The sequence below is a fragment of the Engraulis encrasicolus genome, chromosome 24 (assembly GCF_034702125.1).
Source record: "Engraulis encrasicolus isolate BLACKSEA-1 chromosome 24, IST_EnEncr_1.0, whole genome shotgun sequence".
Taxonomy (NCBI): domain Eukaryota; kingdom Metazoa; phylum Chordata; class Actinopteri; order Clupeiformes; family Engraulidae; genus Engraulis; species Engraulis encrasicolus.
In genome coordinates, this window is record NC_085880.1 from 29087766 (window position 1) to 29105693 (window position 17928).

The 17928-nt window shown below is 41.4% G+C and overlaps 2 protein-coding genes and 1 long non-coding RNA gene across 4 annotated transcripts in view; 1 reads left to right on the plus strand and 2 right to left on the minus strand.

The window, feature by feature from the left end:
- Positions 1-1728, minus strand: part of parga (poly (ADP-ribose) glycohydrolase a) — a 35230-nt gene extending 33502 nt beyond the window's left edge. The window contains exons 1-4 of the mRNA XM_063192157.1: positions 1536-1728; positions 1032-1161; positions 263-385; positions 87-167 (exon numbers count right to left, since the gene is read on the minus strand). Coding sequence (XP_063048227.1) covers positions 87-167; positions 263-385; positions 1032-1161; positions 1536-1618 — 417 coding nt within the window. The 5' untranslated portion in view covers positions 1619-1728. The remainder of the gene's footprint in view (positions 1-86; positions 168-262; positions 386-1031; positions 1162-1535) is intronic.
- A 47-nt stretch (positions 1729-1775) lies between these two features.
- Positions 1776-5911, minus strand: LOC134440814 (uncharacterized). The gene is made up of 3 exons (XR_010033031.1): positions 5815-5911; positions 2649-2709; positions 1776-2138 (listed from the first exon to the last, which is right to left on the minus strand). It is a non-coding gene; the product is annotated as an uncharacterized LOC134440814 (long non-coding RNA).
- A 3121-nt stretch (positions 5912-9032) lies between these two features.
- Positions 9033-15494, plus strand: LOC134440802 (centrosomal protein of 55 kDa-like). 2 transcript variants are annotated; one of them, XM_063190942.1, is made up of 8 exons: positions 9033-9136; positions 10313-10456; positions 10794-10844; positions 11024-11183; positions 12143-12573; positions 13302-13373; positions 14356-14481; positions 15048-15494. In XM_063190942.1, exons 2-8 carry the CDS (start codon positions 10313-10315, stop codon positions 15279-15281), a joined length of 1218 nt encoding a protein of 405 aa, XP_063047012.1. In that variant the 5' UTR covers positions 9033-9136; the 3' UTR covers positions 15282-15494. The 2 variants fall into 2 exon arrangements, with proteins under 2 accessions (XP_063047012.1, XP_063047013.1); XM_063190943.1 differs by having other exon boundaries at positions 9134-9328.
- The last annotated feature ends 2434 nt before the right edge of the window (positions 15495-17928 follow it).

Genomic DNA, 17928 nt, shown 5'->3' on the forward strand with positions numbered 1-17928 from the left:
CCAAACAAACTTACCACGCTAGCAGCTATTGATGTGCTATAGCTAAGTTCATAGCTGCTATATGGATTGAAGTGGTGTTAACTTACCCTGATGTCCAGTGAGCTTTTACATCCACTTAACAGAGCCTCACAAATGAGGCCCCATCTACTTCGGAACGCGTTCCCATCCTAAGCGAAATGCATGGAGATTTGACAATATTAAATGTGAACTTCCGTCGTGGCTGTGTATAAAATATTAAGAACATAAGGATCCAGGTACCCACTTCAGATTCAACTGGGAAGAGGTTCTTCTCAGAGCAGGGCATCCTCACAGACTGTTCGTCCCAGGCGTCTCTGTACTTGGTGGGGTATGGGACAGGGACGTCGCCCTCCTTAAGCAGATCTGTCTGTTGGAACACAACATGCGAGACTACGTTTACATGTACTGTATCTATCACATGAAAACATGGTGAAAGCGTTTGTTGGCCTATGCAGTGAGTGAGAAAGAGTAAAGAGAGTTAGAATAAACAAACCTGTAACTACCCTTCATGTTTTTTTTTTGCACATAAATGCATTTTATTCTTCATGATTCTCACTCGTAGATTAAAAATACCCTTTCCATGATCATCCCTGACCTAAAATCTGAATTTTCATGACTTCCTGATGAGAAAATGTCCAATATAAGAATCGGGTGCATTCAAACCAGCAGTCAACTCAATCCCAAGTACTAACCCTTGATTCTAAATCCTTATTCCTCATTGCCATTAATAAGCCAGTCATAAGAGTAAATTCATCACAGAGCTTTTTAAAGCATATGTTCTTAGTTTTTGCATAGACTCACATGGATACAAGGGTATAAGCCCTTGAACCTCCACCAACATTCCCTGATAATCCCTGACTTTCTCTTTCTGGAAGAGCCTTAACTGAAATTAGCTTTTCAGACATTCCCCGACACATGCACTGACTGTTACCATGCAATCCAGGTCTAATCAGATGTATTAAGCTTTCTGAATAAGTGAGGAATAAAATTTGTAGCATTATCGTAAGACTTACTCTGATCATTACACAATGGTTGGGCGAGACCTTCAGGTGTGGCAAAGGGGCAGCACACTTGGGCATCCTCCTGAGCTCATCCACAGCTGTGCCCATCCACCTTCTGCCTCTTCTCCCGTCTGCCTGATCGCTTTTGAGGAGAACATTATTTTGTAGGCTTCATGGGTAGCATAGACACAGCAGTAGGCCGCCTTCACAGAAAGTATACTCAAAAAAGACTGAAAAATAAAGAACCTTAAACAACTTTGCAATTATAATTGCCACTGCAAATTATCTCAGAACTTAAAGCTTAAATCATAACCCTTAAATAGTTATGTCACCTGCCCACTTAAATGTGGTCTTAGTCAAGACTTTATTCTGTGTTATCTACCAAACAGCATAAAATGGATGGAGAATATGATGGTGGGAAAGAACATTCTAAATGAACAGATGACAATGAACATTGAAGGATGACAACATGCAACATGTATCTTGAATAAATTAATGACCTAATGGCAAAAATACCTTTTTGGTGAGGTCAAACAGGTGTTATCCTGTTGATTGTTTGAAGCAGAGGGGCTGCTGGTTTCGGGACCACTGCTCTCCATAGCCAGATCAGCAGCAGGCTGTTTAGCCACTTCTTCTTTGGCTCTTGCATCTGGCGTGTCTGAGGTCTTTGGCCCTGGTGTTAAACAGGAAGCACCTTGGTTTTCCACGCCACTGCCACCACCGCCGCCGCCACCACCACCACCACCACCACCACCACCTTCTGTGAAGTCCATGCATGTGGGACTATCTGGGCTCAACATTTCCCTGTCCTGAGTGGGATTATCGCAGCATGGTTCATTTGAACTTGGACTAAGGCTCTCCCCTGTGGGAACACCACAAGGTTCACAGTCTGACGCGACATTGTCTTTCAAAGGCATCTGTTCATTGAGAGAGTTCGCTTGGTTGATAACGGGGTCAGATTCCATGTTGGATTCGTTGTCCTTGTCCGTGTCCGTAGACAAGTTACAATTGCTGTTGTCTGTGGGGTTTTCATTGTGGTTGCAAATTTCTGAGGATGCCGAGTCCTTTCCTACTGCTGGGCAAGATTTAAGGAGATGATTGTTGGCCCCCAAGTCGGTACTAAAAACACAAATAAGGACGTAGTTTTAGGCTGTTTCACAAAATATACAGCTATTCATCATTTCATTGTCATTATCTTTATCATGCAATGCATCATTTAGCCCAACAAGACAATATCAATGTTGTCAACATAGTAATTTACTATTTTCTACAAACAACATTTTTAATCAACTCCAGAGTCACATAATATCAAAGCAGCATCACACAACAGACTCCGTCAACAAGGTTTCAATGGAATTTAGGGGTTCTGTACAGTGAAAGTGAACGGAGTCTTTGAAATTCTGGGTCATGATGACTGTGCCTATCAGCCAAACTGAGATTTTACCTGGAATGCATATCAAATAAGTTTCAGAGTTAGCAAATGTGCATAAAATGCACAATTTGGTCAAATTACTTGTTTGCCTAATAATTCTTCAAGCAGCTGTTTCCCAGATTAATGTAATGCTGTTGTCGTTTCAGACTTCAGGTGTTTATTTTAAACCACAATAAAGTTACTCAAGAAAAAAATACCTCTCTGGATCCATGCTCCCCTCCATCATTATATGGCACGTTGGTTTGTACAAAAAGTAGCCTATTTCAAGAGAAAAGTGATTAGGCACGGAGATGTCCAAGACCTGGATACTGTTGAAGTACGTCTTGCGTGATTCAAATCTGAGTCAAAACAATCAAAATAGTCCAAAAGTAAAATTAATCTATTTATTTTCTAAAATTACCAAATAACAAAATGACCACCACTGATAGTGCTTTCCAGCTTTCCAGAACTGCAGAGTCTACAGAAAAATTTCAAGAAACAACGAAAGCATCCGAAGCACTCCGGAATTCCTAATTCTCTCTCGCCTTGACCAATAACAATTATTGAGTTCGGGTGAAATGGCATTAGGAACTCCTGACTCTCCCTTTATGTCGGTATTTATATGTGTGTGTGTGTTGTGGTTATGTGTAAGCAATTACATTATTTGTTAGGTAACCAAAGATGTGCCTATGCTGTGTCGAGTGTAATCTGCTGTCCTGTAACCTTGATCAAACCAATACACATACAGCCAGCACATTTCTTTGACATCTTTTTGGGTCCTTTGTACTGAAAAGATTGAAATTCAATGTTAGTCATTCCCCATTGTCACCTACTCCAGGCCTCGGATTAAGTCAAATAGTTTCCCCTCTAGGTGACATCACAGCATCATGTGCCCTAGGGGTGGGCAATATGGCAAAAATGTTGTATCACGATTTTTTTTACATGAAATCTCGATTTCGATTTTTTTTATCACGATATTCCATCCAAAAAATAAAAACAACAAAAAACAACTTTCATATACTTGCAATTTGTAATTTGCAGTCAATAAAATGTTAACACACTGATGATACTCTCATAAAGTGTACAATTGGAATACAATAATGTTAAGAATAAAGTGAAGACAACAAAACAAGTGAGAAAACGTCACTCTGATGCTGATAATAAACATCCTCACTGCAAGACGATCTATACAATTTCTCCACTTTGGCAGATTCGAGACGATCTTTTACTCAATATCGCGATTCACTATTTAATATCGTCATATCGCCCACCCCTAATGTGCCCTAGGAAGAATGATACTTCAAGGAGTTAGTTTGCACATTGCTGTTCTTCCTGTACTCTTTGAACTTTAAACTCCTGTCAGTTTTTTCTAAGGAAAATAAAACAATCAGTTAATCAAACATCAAAAGACTGGCTTTCAGCTTGTCTTGCAACAAGGTTTTGATGACATCTCCTGTAGGCTCTCCTAAAAGGAATGGGTAATTACTCAACATTCATTTCATCTTCATCTCATGGCTGTCACATGGGGTCATTACTCAATGGTGTGAGTAAGCCTACTCAAAGAAAAGCATGACACAGTTATTTCAGTTTTAATTACAACCAAATATGGAAGAATTTATTTCCAAAACAAAATGTGAGAGTTAACTACTTATTGTCAGCTAATGCATCAAATGCCAGGGTCTCCACAGCTTATCTATTTTCTAACAATACCCGATCACAGTAAGGTACTCAGTGGTATGTGGGGCGAGTTAATTATAGCTATGACAGAAAGAGAGCATTCTTTCACTTTCAGTTCGTTCGTAATATCTTTACATTGCATATCTTTCACAAATTACTAGGGTACGCTACCAAACGGGTGCCAAAAGTTCATTTGTCAAGAAAATAACCCCACAAAGCACTTGGGCTAATACGCACGTGACAGAATCTAAGACCCATTCCTTTCACCAGAAATTCTCTAAGCTATGAGATAGGCGTCTCTCATTGGCTCCCATATAGCCCCGTTGGCGAACGCAGCCAAGTAAAAGATGAATGGGAGCCTATTGGGCTAAATGGCTCAGCAGGGATTTGTGACGGTTCTGTTCTCTGGTTTGTAAAGGTGTGTGCACATTCTGTACCTTATCATGGAAGTTGTATTAGAAGTGAAGTTAAAGGTTCCTGACATGGCTTTGTTCTCCCAAAGACGTGTTAGTTTTGTCCTGCAACACGCTAGCATTCGGCTAATACCTGCTGGCTGAGGAATCTCTGCGACTATTCACGACCAGAGCTGACGAGAGACGTACTCTGACTGATCCTAGCAGAGACATCTACGGTCACACACCTCAAAACCCCCCACCGCCGTCCAACATGTTAATTGAAGGTGCCCAAATTCTTAAGGATGAGCGCAGTCATTTCCTTTACCCCATGTACACATGCCGCTTTTCCACCACCTTAAATGCAATAAATAACAGGTGTCCGCAACAATCCTAACATAACTTTAAACACATCGACATCTGAAGTCAGACTTAAAACTACAAAACAAATGGCGTAGTGCCGTAAAGTGGATTGTCACGTGTTATGTCATTGCTATAGTTGAAATAAGGGTCATTTTCACGAATCTAACACTTAACAAGATGCAAACGTGCCGGCAAATGCTTTCACTTACTCATATCTATCGAACGCGACTTCATTGTTTCCAGGGAAAAAATCACACGGGCAGATAGTTCTATGAGAAGCGTACAGCCCCATTGGCACCCATTCATTATTTACTTGGCTGGATGATATAGCTGCAGTGCCACTCCTGGCCACACCAGCCAGTGGTCGTTCTTGTACAAGATTCCATTTTCTTTGCTTTCACATAAAAAAAGTGATGTGTCTGTGAAGTAGCCACCAGATATTTGCAGACAACCCAAACAATCAGTGTGCACCCAACACGCTAACACAGCTGTCCACAGAGCAGTTTGCCACCAAATGCGATAACATTGCACATTGTGGCATTCATTTCGTAACCTAGGACACTTTGCTAACACTCAACTAGTTCTAACTGTAACACATAACTGTGTGGACATGAGGTTAGTAAATAACAACAGCTAGGGAACTGAGACGCTAGCTTACGGGTGCTGCTGACAACTAATTAACTAGCAGCTTGTGCTGCTCCATATCAATACAGCTTTACAGGAAAAGATAACGAAATACATCACGAGCAAACGCACTGGATGTTAACATGTTAAATCAGCAATTGATTGCGTTTATGAAAAATATTTAGTACTTCTGCAAGACAACAAACACTCCACAGCTAATATTTTGCTTTCTTCTCTTCTCCACATTGATACTTTGCTTATACCATACAACGATAGGCACAATCTGATTGTCTATGTAATATATGAGACATACAATGGCTTGACTTACATTAACAATGTACATCGTGTTTCATTTGGTATGATTAATTGCTAGATTTTGTCTGTAGGATCGGGGGATATTTTGATACAACCGATAGCTTTTTCCTGTTTAGCAGAACTGATTAACTTTCAGTGTGTGACGTTACACTAAATGAGCCAATCAAATACTTTACGTGGGGAAGCGTAAATCTTTGGACCAATAGTTAATAGCTTCTCGGAAAGGGGCGGCTGACAGTGTCCAGAAACAATCCCAAGGCCTGGCGGCAGATGGCGTCAACGACCAAATTTGTGCAAAGTGAGTTTGTGTGGAGGGCAGGAGAAAGATTGGATTTGTGAGCATTGTGTGTGTGTGTGTGTGTGTGTGTGTGTGTGTGTGTGTGTGTGTGTGTGTGTGTGTGTGTGTGTGTGTGTGTGTGTGCGCACGCGCACGTGGGTGCGTGCGTGCGCATGCGTGCAGAGAAGCATCTTGCCACCAGTCAAGGCAGGCAGCCGCTTGGGGCCCCACACCTGACCCTAGAATCGTGTGTGTGTGTCTGTGTGTGTGTGTGTGTGTGTGTGTGTGTGTGTGTGTGTGTGTGTGTGTGTGCGTGCGTGCGTGCATGTGCGCGTGCGTGCGAGTGAGAGAGAGAGAGAGAGAGAGAGAGAGAGAGAGAGAGAGAGAGAGAGAGAGAGAGAGAGAGAGTTCTGTATGTCTATGAGAGAGATGGAGAGAAAGAGAGAGAAAGAGCCTGAGACAGATTGAAGGAATGTCTGAAACACACGAGAGAGAGTGTGTGTATGCAAACGTGTGTATGTATGTACGCGCACATGTGTGTGCACTGTGCAAGCTCTTTAGGTGCTTTGAGACAGTGAATGAACGAGCTGGTTTGCCTGTGCTTGTGAAGACCATGAGAACTGGGTGACTGATTTGTTGTTGAGAGGAAGAAAGTTTAGAGAAAGGAAGTTGAGACCATATACGCACTATCCAGTACGTGGCACTTGAGAGTAGGCCAAGGAATATACAATTGGAGTGACTCATTTGCAGGGGTGGAAAGTAACTAATTACTTTTACTCAAGTATTGTACTTGAGTAGCTTTTATGAATACTTTGTACTTTTTAAGTCATTTTTTAAATTAATACTTTTACTTGTACTTGAGTACATTTTGACCCAAGTACTTTACTCAATTACACTGGAACCTGGCCTGAGTACTGAGTAAAAAAAATGACTGAGAGACAAAATGCCATGCACAATAATGCCACAATCCGCCGGAAATGAAAGATTGTGCAGGATGGCACACAGCATTTCCACTATTTTACTATCTTGTATCAATGTATTGGATGATGGCTGGTGCCAAGCAAGAGATAGAGGTTATGGAGGACGACATTCAAGAAAAATAAACATGACATTCTCAAGAGGAAAGCTAATTAAAAGTAACTAAGTACTTTTACTCAAATTACATTTTAAGTGAAGTACTTTTTACTTTTACTTGAGTACACATTTTCTGTACTCTTTCCACCTCTGCTCATTTGTAACAACACAATAACGGACACACCGTGCACGATTTGGTCATTTTGTGTGTCTCATCTGTCGTACAGGTTGCTGTGCACCCTCCAAAGGCAAATTTAGATGGACAAAATTCCGTAGACTGTGTCAGGTACGAGCTGGGAATTAAGTATAACATGTCCTCCAGCTGTGGAGAGGAAAATTAACAAGATTTTAAAAGTCTACACGACAGAGACATTTTTCAGTATCGCATCTTGTCACAATTCTGCAATTTTCCCCTATTGGCCAATCAGTGGGGCCCTGGCAGATGGGGGCCCTAGGCTCTAGCCATATCTCCATTAATCCGGTCCTGACTGGGTGAAGTAGACAGAGGCAGTGAAATGGTCATGGAGGGTTGTGTAGGCTGAGTTATTGAAAAAGAGATTGCATTAGTAGGCCTATGGTAATGTACCTGAGTGTGAGGATCAGAACAGGCATCTTGCCAGGTGGTCTCTGCTGTCAGTGCAATGTTTTGTGTGCGTATAGTGAGGTCTAGTGGGTTCCATTACATAAATCATTCATAACTCACATTCTCAAATCCTTGTTTACTCTCGCCCCTCCTCCATTGGAGGAAACAAAGAAGTAATCGAGGGCACTTCACCTCCGTCCTCATCCTCTCACCTGTACTGAGATGTACAGTACGATGATGTGGAACCTTGAGTCTCAAGCCACGAGCAACTGGAGGAGGGATATTGAGATGCAAACTTGTGTTTATTCTGTGTGAGCACTGGGACTCTCGCCAGGCCACACCCTCCTAGTGACGCAACACCTTCTGCGTTGCTTCTAAGTCTGGCCTGGAGCAATACAAATACGGTTTCTGAGCTCCAGAGAAATCGGGAACTCCACCCACTTTGTCGGAAAGCAATCAACTTTGAGCAGCTCTGACGGCCCTGTGTAGAGACGTGGTCAAGACAGTGACGTGGTTTAACCCATTTTAACCTAAGCCCTTTTTGGGAAAAGGTGCCCTCTGCCTATTAAAAACTAAATATATCAGCCTCCGAAGCACATAAAGGCATGAAATAATTTGCATTTAAAAGCTAGGACCCTCATTAGGCCCTAGCTTGACCATGCTGTCAAATAAGTAGGCCTAGGCCTAAGCAGTTAGGTGTTCCTGTTCTGATGTGTAAGTCCTTCGTGTACTGTTACATAGAGGAGTGGAGGGGAGAAAAGGGTTGGTTGTCACATTTGTGCAAGGTGCCTTTGAAAACCCATATCTTTTCAAGAGAATGGGTTCTATGGGATCTAAAACTATACAAATGTATCTGACAAATATTGAATCTGTAGCCTGTAGAAATGGTTACCTTGCAATAGCCTACACTGTTTTTCCTGAAATTAGATTTAAGTAAAAATGTGACAACCAACCTCAGTCTCCCCTACTTTCTTTGAGAGGTAGTGTAAGTCATATGCAGGGAAGCTGACAAAGGGGGACAAAGGGGTCGGTTGTCCCGGGCCCTGGAAGGTGGTGGGGGGGGGCAGAATTGGGTCCTCACTACATTGCATTTACTGGGTGAGGGGGCCCTTTCAGATGACTCTGTCCCGGGCCCAGCCAAAGCTGTCAGCGGAACTGTATATAGGTCCTCCCTCCTAGGTCATTTTGCTTTACAAATGAAAGAGTGAGGCTGGCGTGTTTGCATTCTTTTCAGTAGAGTGATTCTATGGGCCATCCAACTTTGGCACAATTTTGGCACAAGGGGGCGCCTTACTAAACGAGGCAAGCCAAGATATAGAATTTTGGGAATGAGTAACCTAGGTGTTGGTGTTGAACAAGTCTTTGTAACACAGGATTTGACTTTTTTTTTTACCCCACACTGTAAGTTACTGGCATTCTTATAACTAGCTACTATGGTTTGGTTTGCTATTTCACGTCCGTGCATGTACCTTTTGTTTGCTTGTTTTTTAAAGGGGGGTTACTTGTTTTACTAGTAGCCTAGCCTAAGCTAATGTTTTGAAATTATATCTTTTTCCGAGTCAACTCTTTACTGGATACATAACCTTGTTTGTGGTAAAGACAACTCTACAAAGATCATCTTTTGTCCTTATTCCACGTGTTAAAGTCTTAAACTTGCCAGTACTTTTGTTATCATCGCAAATTACTATAATGCTAGCTAGCACCAGGCGATTTCCAGCTCAATGGGCTCGTAGTGGCTAGATGCAGATTGCAGATCAGTTCACTAGCCTATCTTCAGTCCGCTCTCTTTTAAAGTTATATTATTGTTACATACTAGTAATACTATGGTAGATTGTGTGCTGGTTGTCAGGTATAATGTAACTAATGTCGTTTCAGAGCCGTTTATCAGTTGATGTTTAGGGCTGGGGAGACGGGACCATTGGCACTGTCCAACAGTGAACTCAATGTTTTCAATGGCAGTAAAAGGATGTTTTCTCCTTTTATCAGTGTGGTGTATTGGTAACACTAGTTCTACGCTCTAGGAAAAAAATGGAAAATCCCATTTAGGGATACCTATGACTAAATATCGTTTCTGTTAATTGATCATACTTTCTGTTTAACTGATCCACTAACTCAGTGGTTCTTAGCCTTTTTTTCTTTTTCTTTCTTAACCCCCCTTACCTGTGTCAAGCCACATTGTGATTATTTGCAATTGAGTAAAATTGGAATATACAGTATGTGGTTTATTACTTCGCCTCTTGCTCTAGACAGTAATCAAGTATTGCCTCTTGCTTTTGTAGACAGTAATTCATACCTCGAGTTTACATGGGGACCAAAACACATTAATTTGTTATATATTGTAATATAATTTGGCCTAATTATAATGTTCACAAAAAATTATAATTTTGGTCACAACCTCAATGTAGACAAAATTCCACGGACCTCTTGCAATCTCCCCGGACCCCAGGTTGAGAACCAGTGCACTAGCAGACTGCACAGGTGTCATCAAGCGTGCATGCTGCACTTTTTGTTACCGCTGATCCATAAGGTCTATCTAAGAGGGCTACTTTCTGTTTCTATATGTGTGGTTTGTTACAGATGAGCCTCCACACTAAAGATGTCAATGAGCGAACTAGAATGCTTCAGACGCTGAAAACTGAAACAGAAGATATTAAGAACAGGCTGGTTGCAGTATCTGCTAGATGCCATGAACTGGAGAACATGAAATCATTTGCATCACAGGTACCAGTACAACTCATTTTCTTTTTCTGAATGCAGATGTTGAAAGCCAATGGCATTATCAACAAATAGCCTCTCCTGTCGACATACCATTCAAAATAATGCTGTCAGACTACTCACCAGTTAAAGCAGACAATCTCACATCATCCCCATCCTTAGCTCCCTCTCCTGTCCAGTAAGCCTGGACAATCAACCTATCAACCAACCAACAAATCAATCTACATATTTTACCAAAATCAATAAACCTCCACACTCTTTCTGTGGCCTAATCTCAAACTAACATTTTGATTATTTAAAAAAAATCAAAGGTCATGGTTTTTCTTTTTTCTTCTTATGGCAGGATTATAAACCCACATCAGATGTTGAAACAATTCAAGAACTTTTGCGAGATGTAAGTCAAGATATGTGGAATTACTTGCAAACTTCTTTGTTAAAACAGAGAGTATGTCTGTATTAATATCAAAATACATTGATTTCTGGTTTTAACAAAAAAAAGCCCAACTTACTTACTTACTTTGATATATTTATTATATACTTTAATGTTGTTGTACCTCTTTGCTTGGTGAAAAGGCTTTGGAGAAGAACCAGCAGTGGCTGGCATATGATCAGCAGAGAGAAGCCTATATGACGACAGTGTTGACAAGGCTCCACCTCCTAGAACAGCAGCAGGGTCTGCCCCGTGGAGCCTTCCAGGAGCGACCTCCGCACACAGCACCTGATATAGACACAGGTAGGATTTTATCATCAGGAGCTCTTGGCAACTAAGCGCCCTTAGGATCTCTCTTTCCTCTGTGTCACTGGTGTCTTGCAACAAATACTATGTCCTATGCATGGGGGCCGCTATGGGGGGAAAAGTGGTACAGATTCTAAGGGCTCAAGCACTGATAGGAGCCCTTAAGGGGGCCCAAGCACTGAGAGGGGCCCTTAAGGGGGCCCAAAATTTGAATCTTTCATGGGGCCCAACATTTCTGGCAGCGCCCCTGGTCCTATGTGTTCTTGACAAACTAGAGAAACACTTTGAGGGTCATCTTGCCAAGGATTTCCCATACTGCAAAAAAAAAATAATCTCAACCACATCAGTCTGGCCAGGGTGTGTATTTCTGCCATTTCTGGGCCTCCATAATTTTGGGAACACAATGCAGTCATATGATATAACACCATGCCATGAGCAAATTGTCTCGCACAACAGATTGACCAGACAGAGCTGACATGAGATTTATGGCCATGATAGCCAGGCTATGTACAATCCACACAGATGGTGCTTTCACACCAACAGAGACGGGTGCACACCAAATTACCCTATTTCGGTTGGATTTGTTGGTGTGAAGGTATTCTGAGTCTTGGTCAATTTGACTTTGGACCAAGAAACGAAGAAACACTAGGCAGGCCTGCTGTAGTTTTGAAATGACATTGAGCCAAACTTTGACACAAACATTTCATCGCAAACTTTGACACAAACAGATTTCGCTGTTAAACTTTGTGGCTTAATCTTACTGGATATCGAAATCTCATAGGACAAGTCTAGACTTTCTTTTGTTAACTTGCAAAAACACACACAGCAATGCATTTTTCCATAGATAAGATCCACCATCAAAATGAATGGCTGATGTACTGTAATGAATGTACAGTACATGTAATGGCTAATCCACTTATCACAGCACAAACAGAATTCACTTTTGGACATTTCAGCACGGAATTCTCTGGCAGCACAGCAGCAGCAGTACACTGAAGTCCTGCAGAAATGCGAGGAACAGCTCGACCAGGAGTTTGAAAGCATCGCTCAGGCACAGAGAGAGGTGGAACACCTGAAGAGGGAGGCGAAGGAGACACACCAAGAGGTCTGCACAGTACAGGGTCTGCTCCAGAGCAAACAGAACGATCTGGAGCGAACACAGATGCACATCGACGACAAGAAGGTTGAGCTGGACAAGGTGTGGCAGCAGATCAAAGAGAAGAACGGAGATCTGAGTGAGCTGCAGGAGCTGCTCCACACAAAGTTTGCTGAGCTACAGGCACTGCAGGCCCAGATTCAGGTCACGGAAGGTGAACTTCGTGAATTGCGTCTGGAGAAGAGTCAGATACAGAAGCAGCTAAAAGACCACAAGGCAGAACTGAGACAGGTGAGTTGTTGTACTTATTGAGACGGAGGACTTTTGATTTGGCAAGATGAAGATTTAAAGTTGAACGTTCACTATCAGCCATTAAGACTGTCTGCCAGTGATTAAAAACAAAGAACAGTCACCTGCCATCAGGCAATGTATGAGTATGTATGTACGTACTATGTACATACTGTACAGTATGTATTTCAAATTTGCTTTACTGTATGACAGAAAGTTGCAACAATGAAGGTAAAACTTAATTCACAGCCTCCATATTCCAAAATGCTTTAGGTGTTTTGCCTCTTGCCATTACAACAATTTAGTGTTTTCAAACTTCATTACATAGCTGCCGTCTGTAAGTTTTCCTTTTGACATACGTAAAGCCTCGATTCTGGGATTTTGGAAGTTGTACATGAATTATCAGAACACCCAAGTTGAAAACCACTAAATCTGCAATTTCTAACTGCATGGATGTCTACATTTTAGCCATAAAAATAAAGGAGTGTTTTGCCCCATCCACCTTATTGCCAGTGAAGTTTTGTGATTAGGCAGCTACTCACATTCCCAAACTTGTTTGGTTTATTTAACCAAGAGAGCGCTGAAATTGTTTAAACAAGGCAACAGGCTTTGGCGGGAGCTAGAGAACTCCTACTACTTCCGGAAACCCATGAGTTCAAGGTACTATGATTTAATATCATATTTAATATCCTACAGCACCTTTTAAGATTTTTCTCTATTTTGGTTGAAAGGACATGACACTGCAAGAGGTGTTGCACAGGCATCAAGAGGAACAGGCCAGGACTGCCAGTCTGCAGAAGCAGGTACTTTACAGCACACTGTAAACTCCAACAACATGCTAAATGAATTAAAAATATTACTGGAAAGCGATTGCCAATACAATTTTAGTTCTGTTACGAAATGCTTTATGTAACTACTACATAAAGTCAACATTGTAAAGAACCCATTTTTATGGAATTCTTCAAGCTTAAAACACCAATTCAAGAAGAAGTAGATTAGTAGTTATTACTAGTGGCCAAAGTCAAATATGTACTTCACACTGAAAAATACACAATGAGCTTCCATGTAGAGTATTGTTGTTGCTACTGCACGGAGCATCACTCACTCAGAGCCTCTCGCTCAGAATGAACTCATGCCAGGGTGTCTACAGTAATTAATCTCTTAATTCAATACGACCCCAGTGTTAAGTAGAAACCAAAGCTTTATTTGTAATCCCTGCCGTGACGGTAAATTGACAATGTAAGTCCTGGCAAAGCTGTTGCCACTGGATGGCAAGCGGTCACCAGCCCTGGGAAGACTTTAATTTGTTTTTACACTGTTGTGTCAGAGGATCTCGGATGGCACGGTGTGTGGGCTTTGGTGACCTGACGATGCTTAAGAACCTCAAGGGATCAAATGACCACATTAACGCACATTACTGTATTTTCTAAAATAAAATATCTGTGTATGTATGTGCATAAAAGAAAACATTTTGTCATCAAGGTTCCCTGCCTTGCTGATGATGTGAAAGAGCAGAAATGCGAAAAGAAACAAAAGGTTTATTTGTAATCCCTGCCATGTACTGTAGGTAAATTGACAATGTAAGTCCTGGTAAAGCTGTTGCCACCGGATGGCTAGCAGCCACCAGCCCTTGGAAGATGTTAATTTGTTTTTATACTGTTTTGCCGGAGGATCTCAGACGGCACGGTTTGTGGGCTCTGGTGATCTGTCGTTGCTTAAGAACCTCAAGTAATCAAATGAACACATTTTCTAAAATAAAATATCTGTGTGCATTTTGTCGTTAAGGTTTCCTGCCTTGCTGATGATGTACAAGAGCAGAAATGTGAAAAGCAGCATTTGCAGAAGCAACTCCAGAAAGCCTTGAAAGATCTCAGAAAAGCTCACAGCTACATATCCAAATTAGAGGATGAGGTTGGTACTTATGAAGCAGTTAAAAATATGTTTTGCTTTGTGTGCATCATCATGGCTGCAATGTTTTGACAGAAAACTCAACTATGAGAAAACTAGCCACGATACTGGAGGTTTCATCTCGGACAGGAGTGGGTAATTATTTCAGCCCTAGGGCCACATGCCCAGCGGGCCTGAGTTTGCCCACCTCTGAGTAGAAGGAAGATGGCCAACAAGGCTGTCATTGATATTTTTGCGACCGCAACATGGAAATTCGGAAGAATGCCTCTAGTGATTGTGTCAATATTGACCGTGCACATGCATGTTAAGTGTTAACTTAATGTTAAGATGCATTGCAACACACAAAATTTGTCACAAAATATGCATGGTAACACGTTTGTGCATGAAATGTGCATGCACACATATTCCCTGCAGTAAGCAAGCATATTCCAGGCCAAAGATGGAAACAGCAACCGTGTGCAGAGTTTCCTTCTTTCTTTCACAACTTCTTTCAGCACTAACTGTAAATGTCTGCATCGTGCATCCTACCACTACTTTTGCATCATGTTGACCACTCTCTTCTTCCTCAGGTGGATAAAGTTCCAAGTAAACTTGTCAGCTGTGAAGAAAAGCCCCAGGCGGTGCAAGAGAGGCAGGAGGTGCAAGAGAGCCACGTGAGGAGGAGTTATGAAAGCCCCAGGGCATCTCCAGGACTGCCCAGTCCCCTGGACGAGAGCTTCTTGGAGTGTCCCAACTGCCAAAAACAGTATCCAGCCAGTCGACACAGAGAGCTCGTCACTCATCTTGACCAGTGCTGTAGATAATGTTAAGGTTCTGTCAGTTTGTCTAAATTAATGCAGCATGCTATGGCATCTCATGACAAGAGTAGTTTCCTACAACTTGATGTGATCATTCTGTTTCATTTACAAATCAACAGCACATTATTAAATACACAACTTTCAAGTATTTTATGATATGCAAACATGTTTTCATATGACATTTTGCTTTCACAAAATAAATTCCACTCACTCACTGAACCCTTGGGGGCTGTGTGTTTTTATGTGTGCTGTATGTACAGTATGTTTGGATGCCGTCTCCCGACACAAGGCCAACTGTCACATTTTTGCTAACCAGATCATGGGCTCAAACAAGATTGTATGAGCAAAGCTATGTACTCTACTATTTCAGGCCATGGATTAACATGGGCTGGCTGGCGGGGTTTGAGGACAGCTGAGGTTCGCGGTCATACAGGGCTGGTATGAGTGCGAATATGACCATAGCTGCAGAAGAGGAGAAGAGGCCCTCAATTAGTATAAGCAATGACCTGTACGGCTATGCAGGCGTAGAAGAGTTGCACTAGGGATGACCTGCTTATTACTATTAGCATGCAGGAACAGGAAGCAAAGCGGTTATCAGTGGGTCAGGTCAGCGGGGAAAGTCTTTCTGAAAGTGTTTTAGTGTGTTTCATTGTTATGAAACGGCGAGAGTATATTGAAATGACTTCTTGGCTACTTCAAATGATCTGCGCAGTACAATAAAACATTTATTGTCAAACAAATTGGACGTATCACCTCACCGTTATCAAAGGTCACGCAATTGTAGATTGAGAAATCTACTATAATTTCACTGAAATGTGCTATACTACAAATGTGTACGTTATAATGAACATACAGTCTTTACATTCTGATAGTGGGTTCATCTGGTGTTTTGTCTCTTGACTCTAGAAACAGAACATGGGTCCACAGTGTTTTAAATTTGATAGCTGTGCCACTTTTACTCAGAGAGAGAGAGAGCTGTGGCCCTGTGGAACAGATTGGTAAAACTGCTTATCCCTTGGGTTGTACCATCTTGCAGAACAATAGTCATTTTAAAATCATTGCCATTTTTTAAATTGTCATTTGTACCTTTGAATGTGCAATCTGCCCAGCATCATTGTCGGTACAAAGACTGGTAGTAGTTTTGTATCAGGAGGTACATATTGTACCCTATATATAGTACATGGTGTGTACTTTTCTCTCTCTGTTTTGCCATGAACAACCTACAGTACCACAGAGGATACAATTAGAACTCACCTACATTTGCTCTACAGGTGGGCGATAACACTGGTCACACATTGTTTACAAGTCTAAGACCTTAATGAGCCTCCACGGTACTGTATGGGAAGCTAGTGAGGTCTATTTTTAGTAAGGTAATTAGCTAAGTATCCTTAAATAAAGTACTAGTGGTCATTTAAGGGAAGCCAGTGTCCAAGTTGGGAGCATTTGCAGTTCATGGTTTACCCTATTCCAGATTAAATCTACCTTGTTGTTTACATGTGGTAGTTTTTAATACATTTCTTTTTCTAAATTTCAGTGAGGAAGAGCTGAAAGCACCATTATAATGAATGGTCTAATGGCCTAACTAACATTTCTATGGATACATTAAATATTTTTTTTTATGAAATGGGATTTTGGATAAAATATAGAGTATCTCTTAACATTGAATCTGAAAGCCATTTATGCTTGATTACTTAACTATGTTTTAAGATGGAAGTTCTGTTCCTCAACTGTGACAGAATACAGGTTTAACCACTCATCCTGCAATTTAGCAGTGCTTCCTATATCGTTTCCTATAGTCGTATTCTTCTCCTATGAATGCATGATTCTGCATGCATGGTAGGTTCTCCATCACTGTCAGTATTTAAATGTGTAACTCTGCTGCCATGCTCATACAGTAGGCGCATCAGCTCCTAACACATATCTCAAGTCAACCTACTGAGTTGTGTTGGATCTTAGAAACCAATCGATCCTTGAATTGGACTGAGTCTATGACAGTATATGTGCATCCTTTGCCATGTGGCTTCACTAGACACGTACATTTACTTTCACTATGATCGTGTGCCAATGTCTGAACTGCATCCATGTCCCCCGGCAGGAGTTCCCCAGTAAACTCATTCTTATTACCCCCATCCATCACCTAGTAAACGGCCCAAGCCCATGTGGTCTTCCATATTGACTCCAGTTGTACAGATATCATGATCTAAAACTAGAAAGGGATTTCCCTGGTTGTGGGCATTGTTTTCAGTATGTAGAAGAAAGTGTGCGTTTTTGCAGTACTGTGTATCACGGCTGTATTTTTTGTGTGCTGACATTTCGACTTTAAGCCTTCATCTTTGGGCCCTGGAAAAAAATTGGGGACATTCAGTAGCATATTGCATAACAATCTTCACTGCATTTATGATATTTTTTTTGTTCTTTTGTCCAATTTAAGACAGCAGGAAAATTTTGGAAAATAATACTAACCACACTTCTCGGCAAAGTTCTGCAGCAGAGAACACCGAAGCATTTTTAAAAGGCCATCAAATAAGTATACTGAACCGGTACATTGCTTCCTTATTTTCTTCAATTAAGGCTAAACACATTGTCATTCCAAGATCGTACTCTCTCCTGGCTTCATGGGCTAGTCTGGAAATGTGAAAACTATATTTTGTCG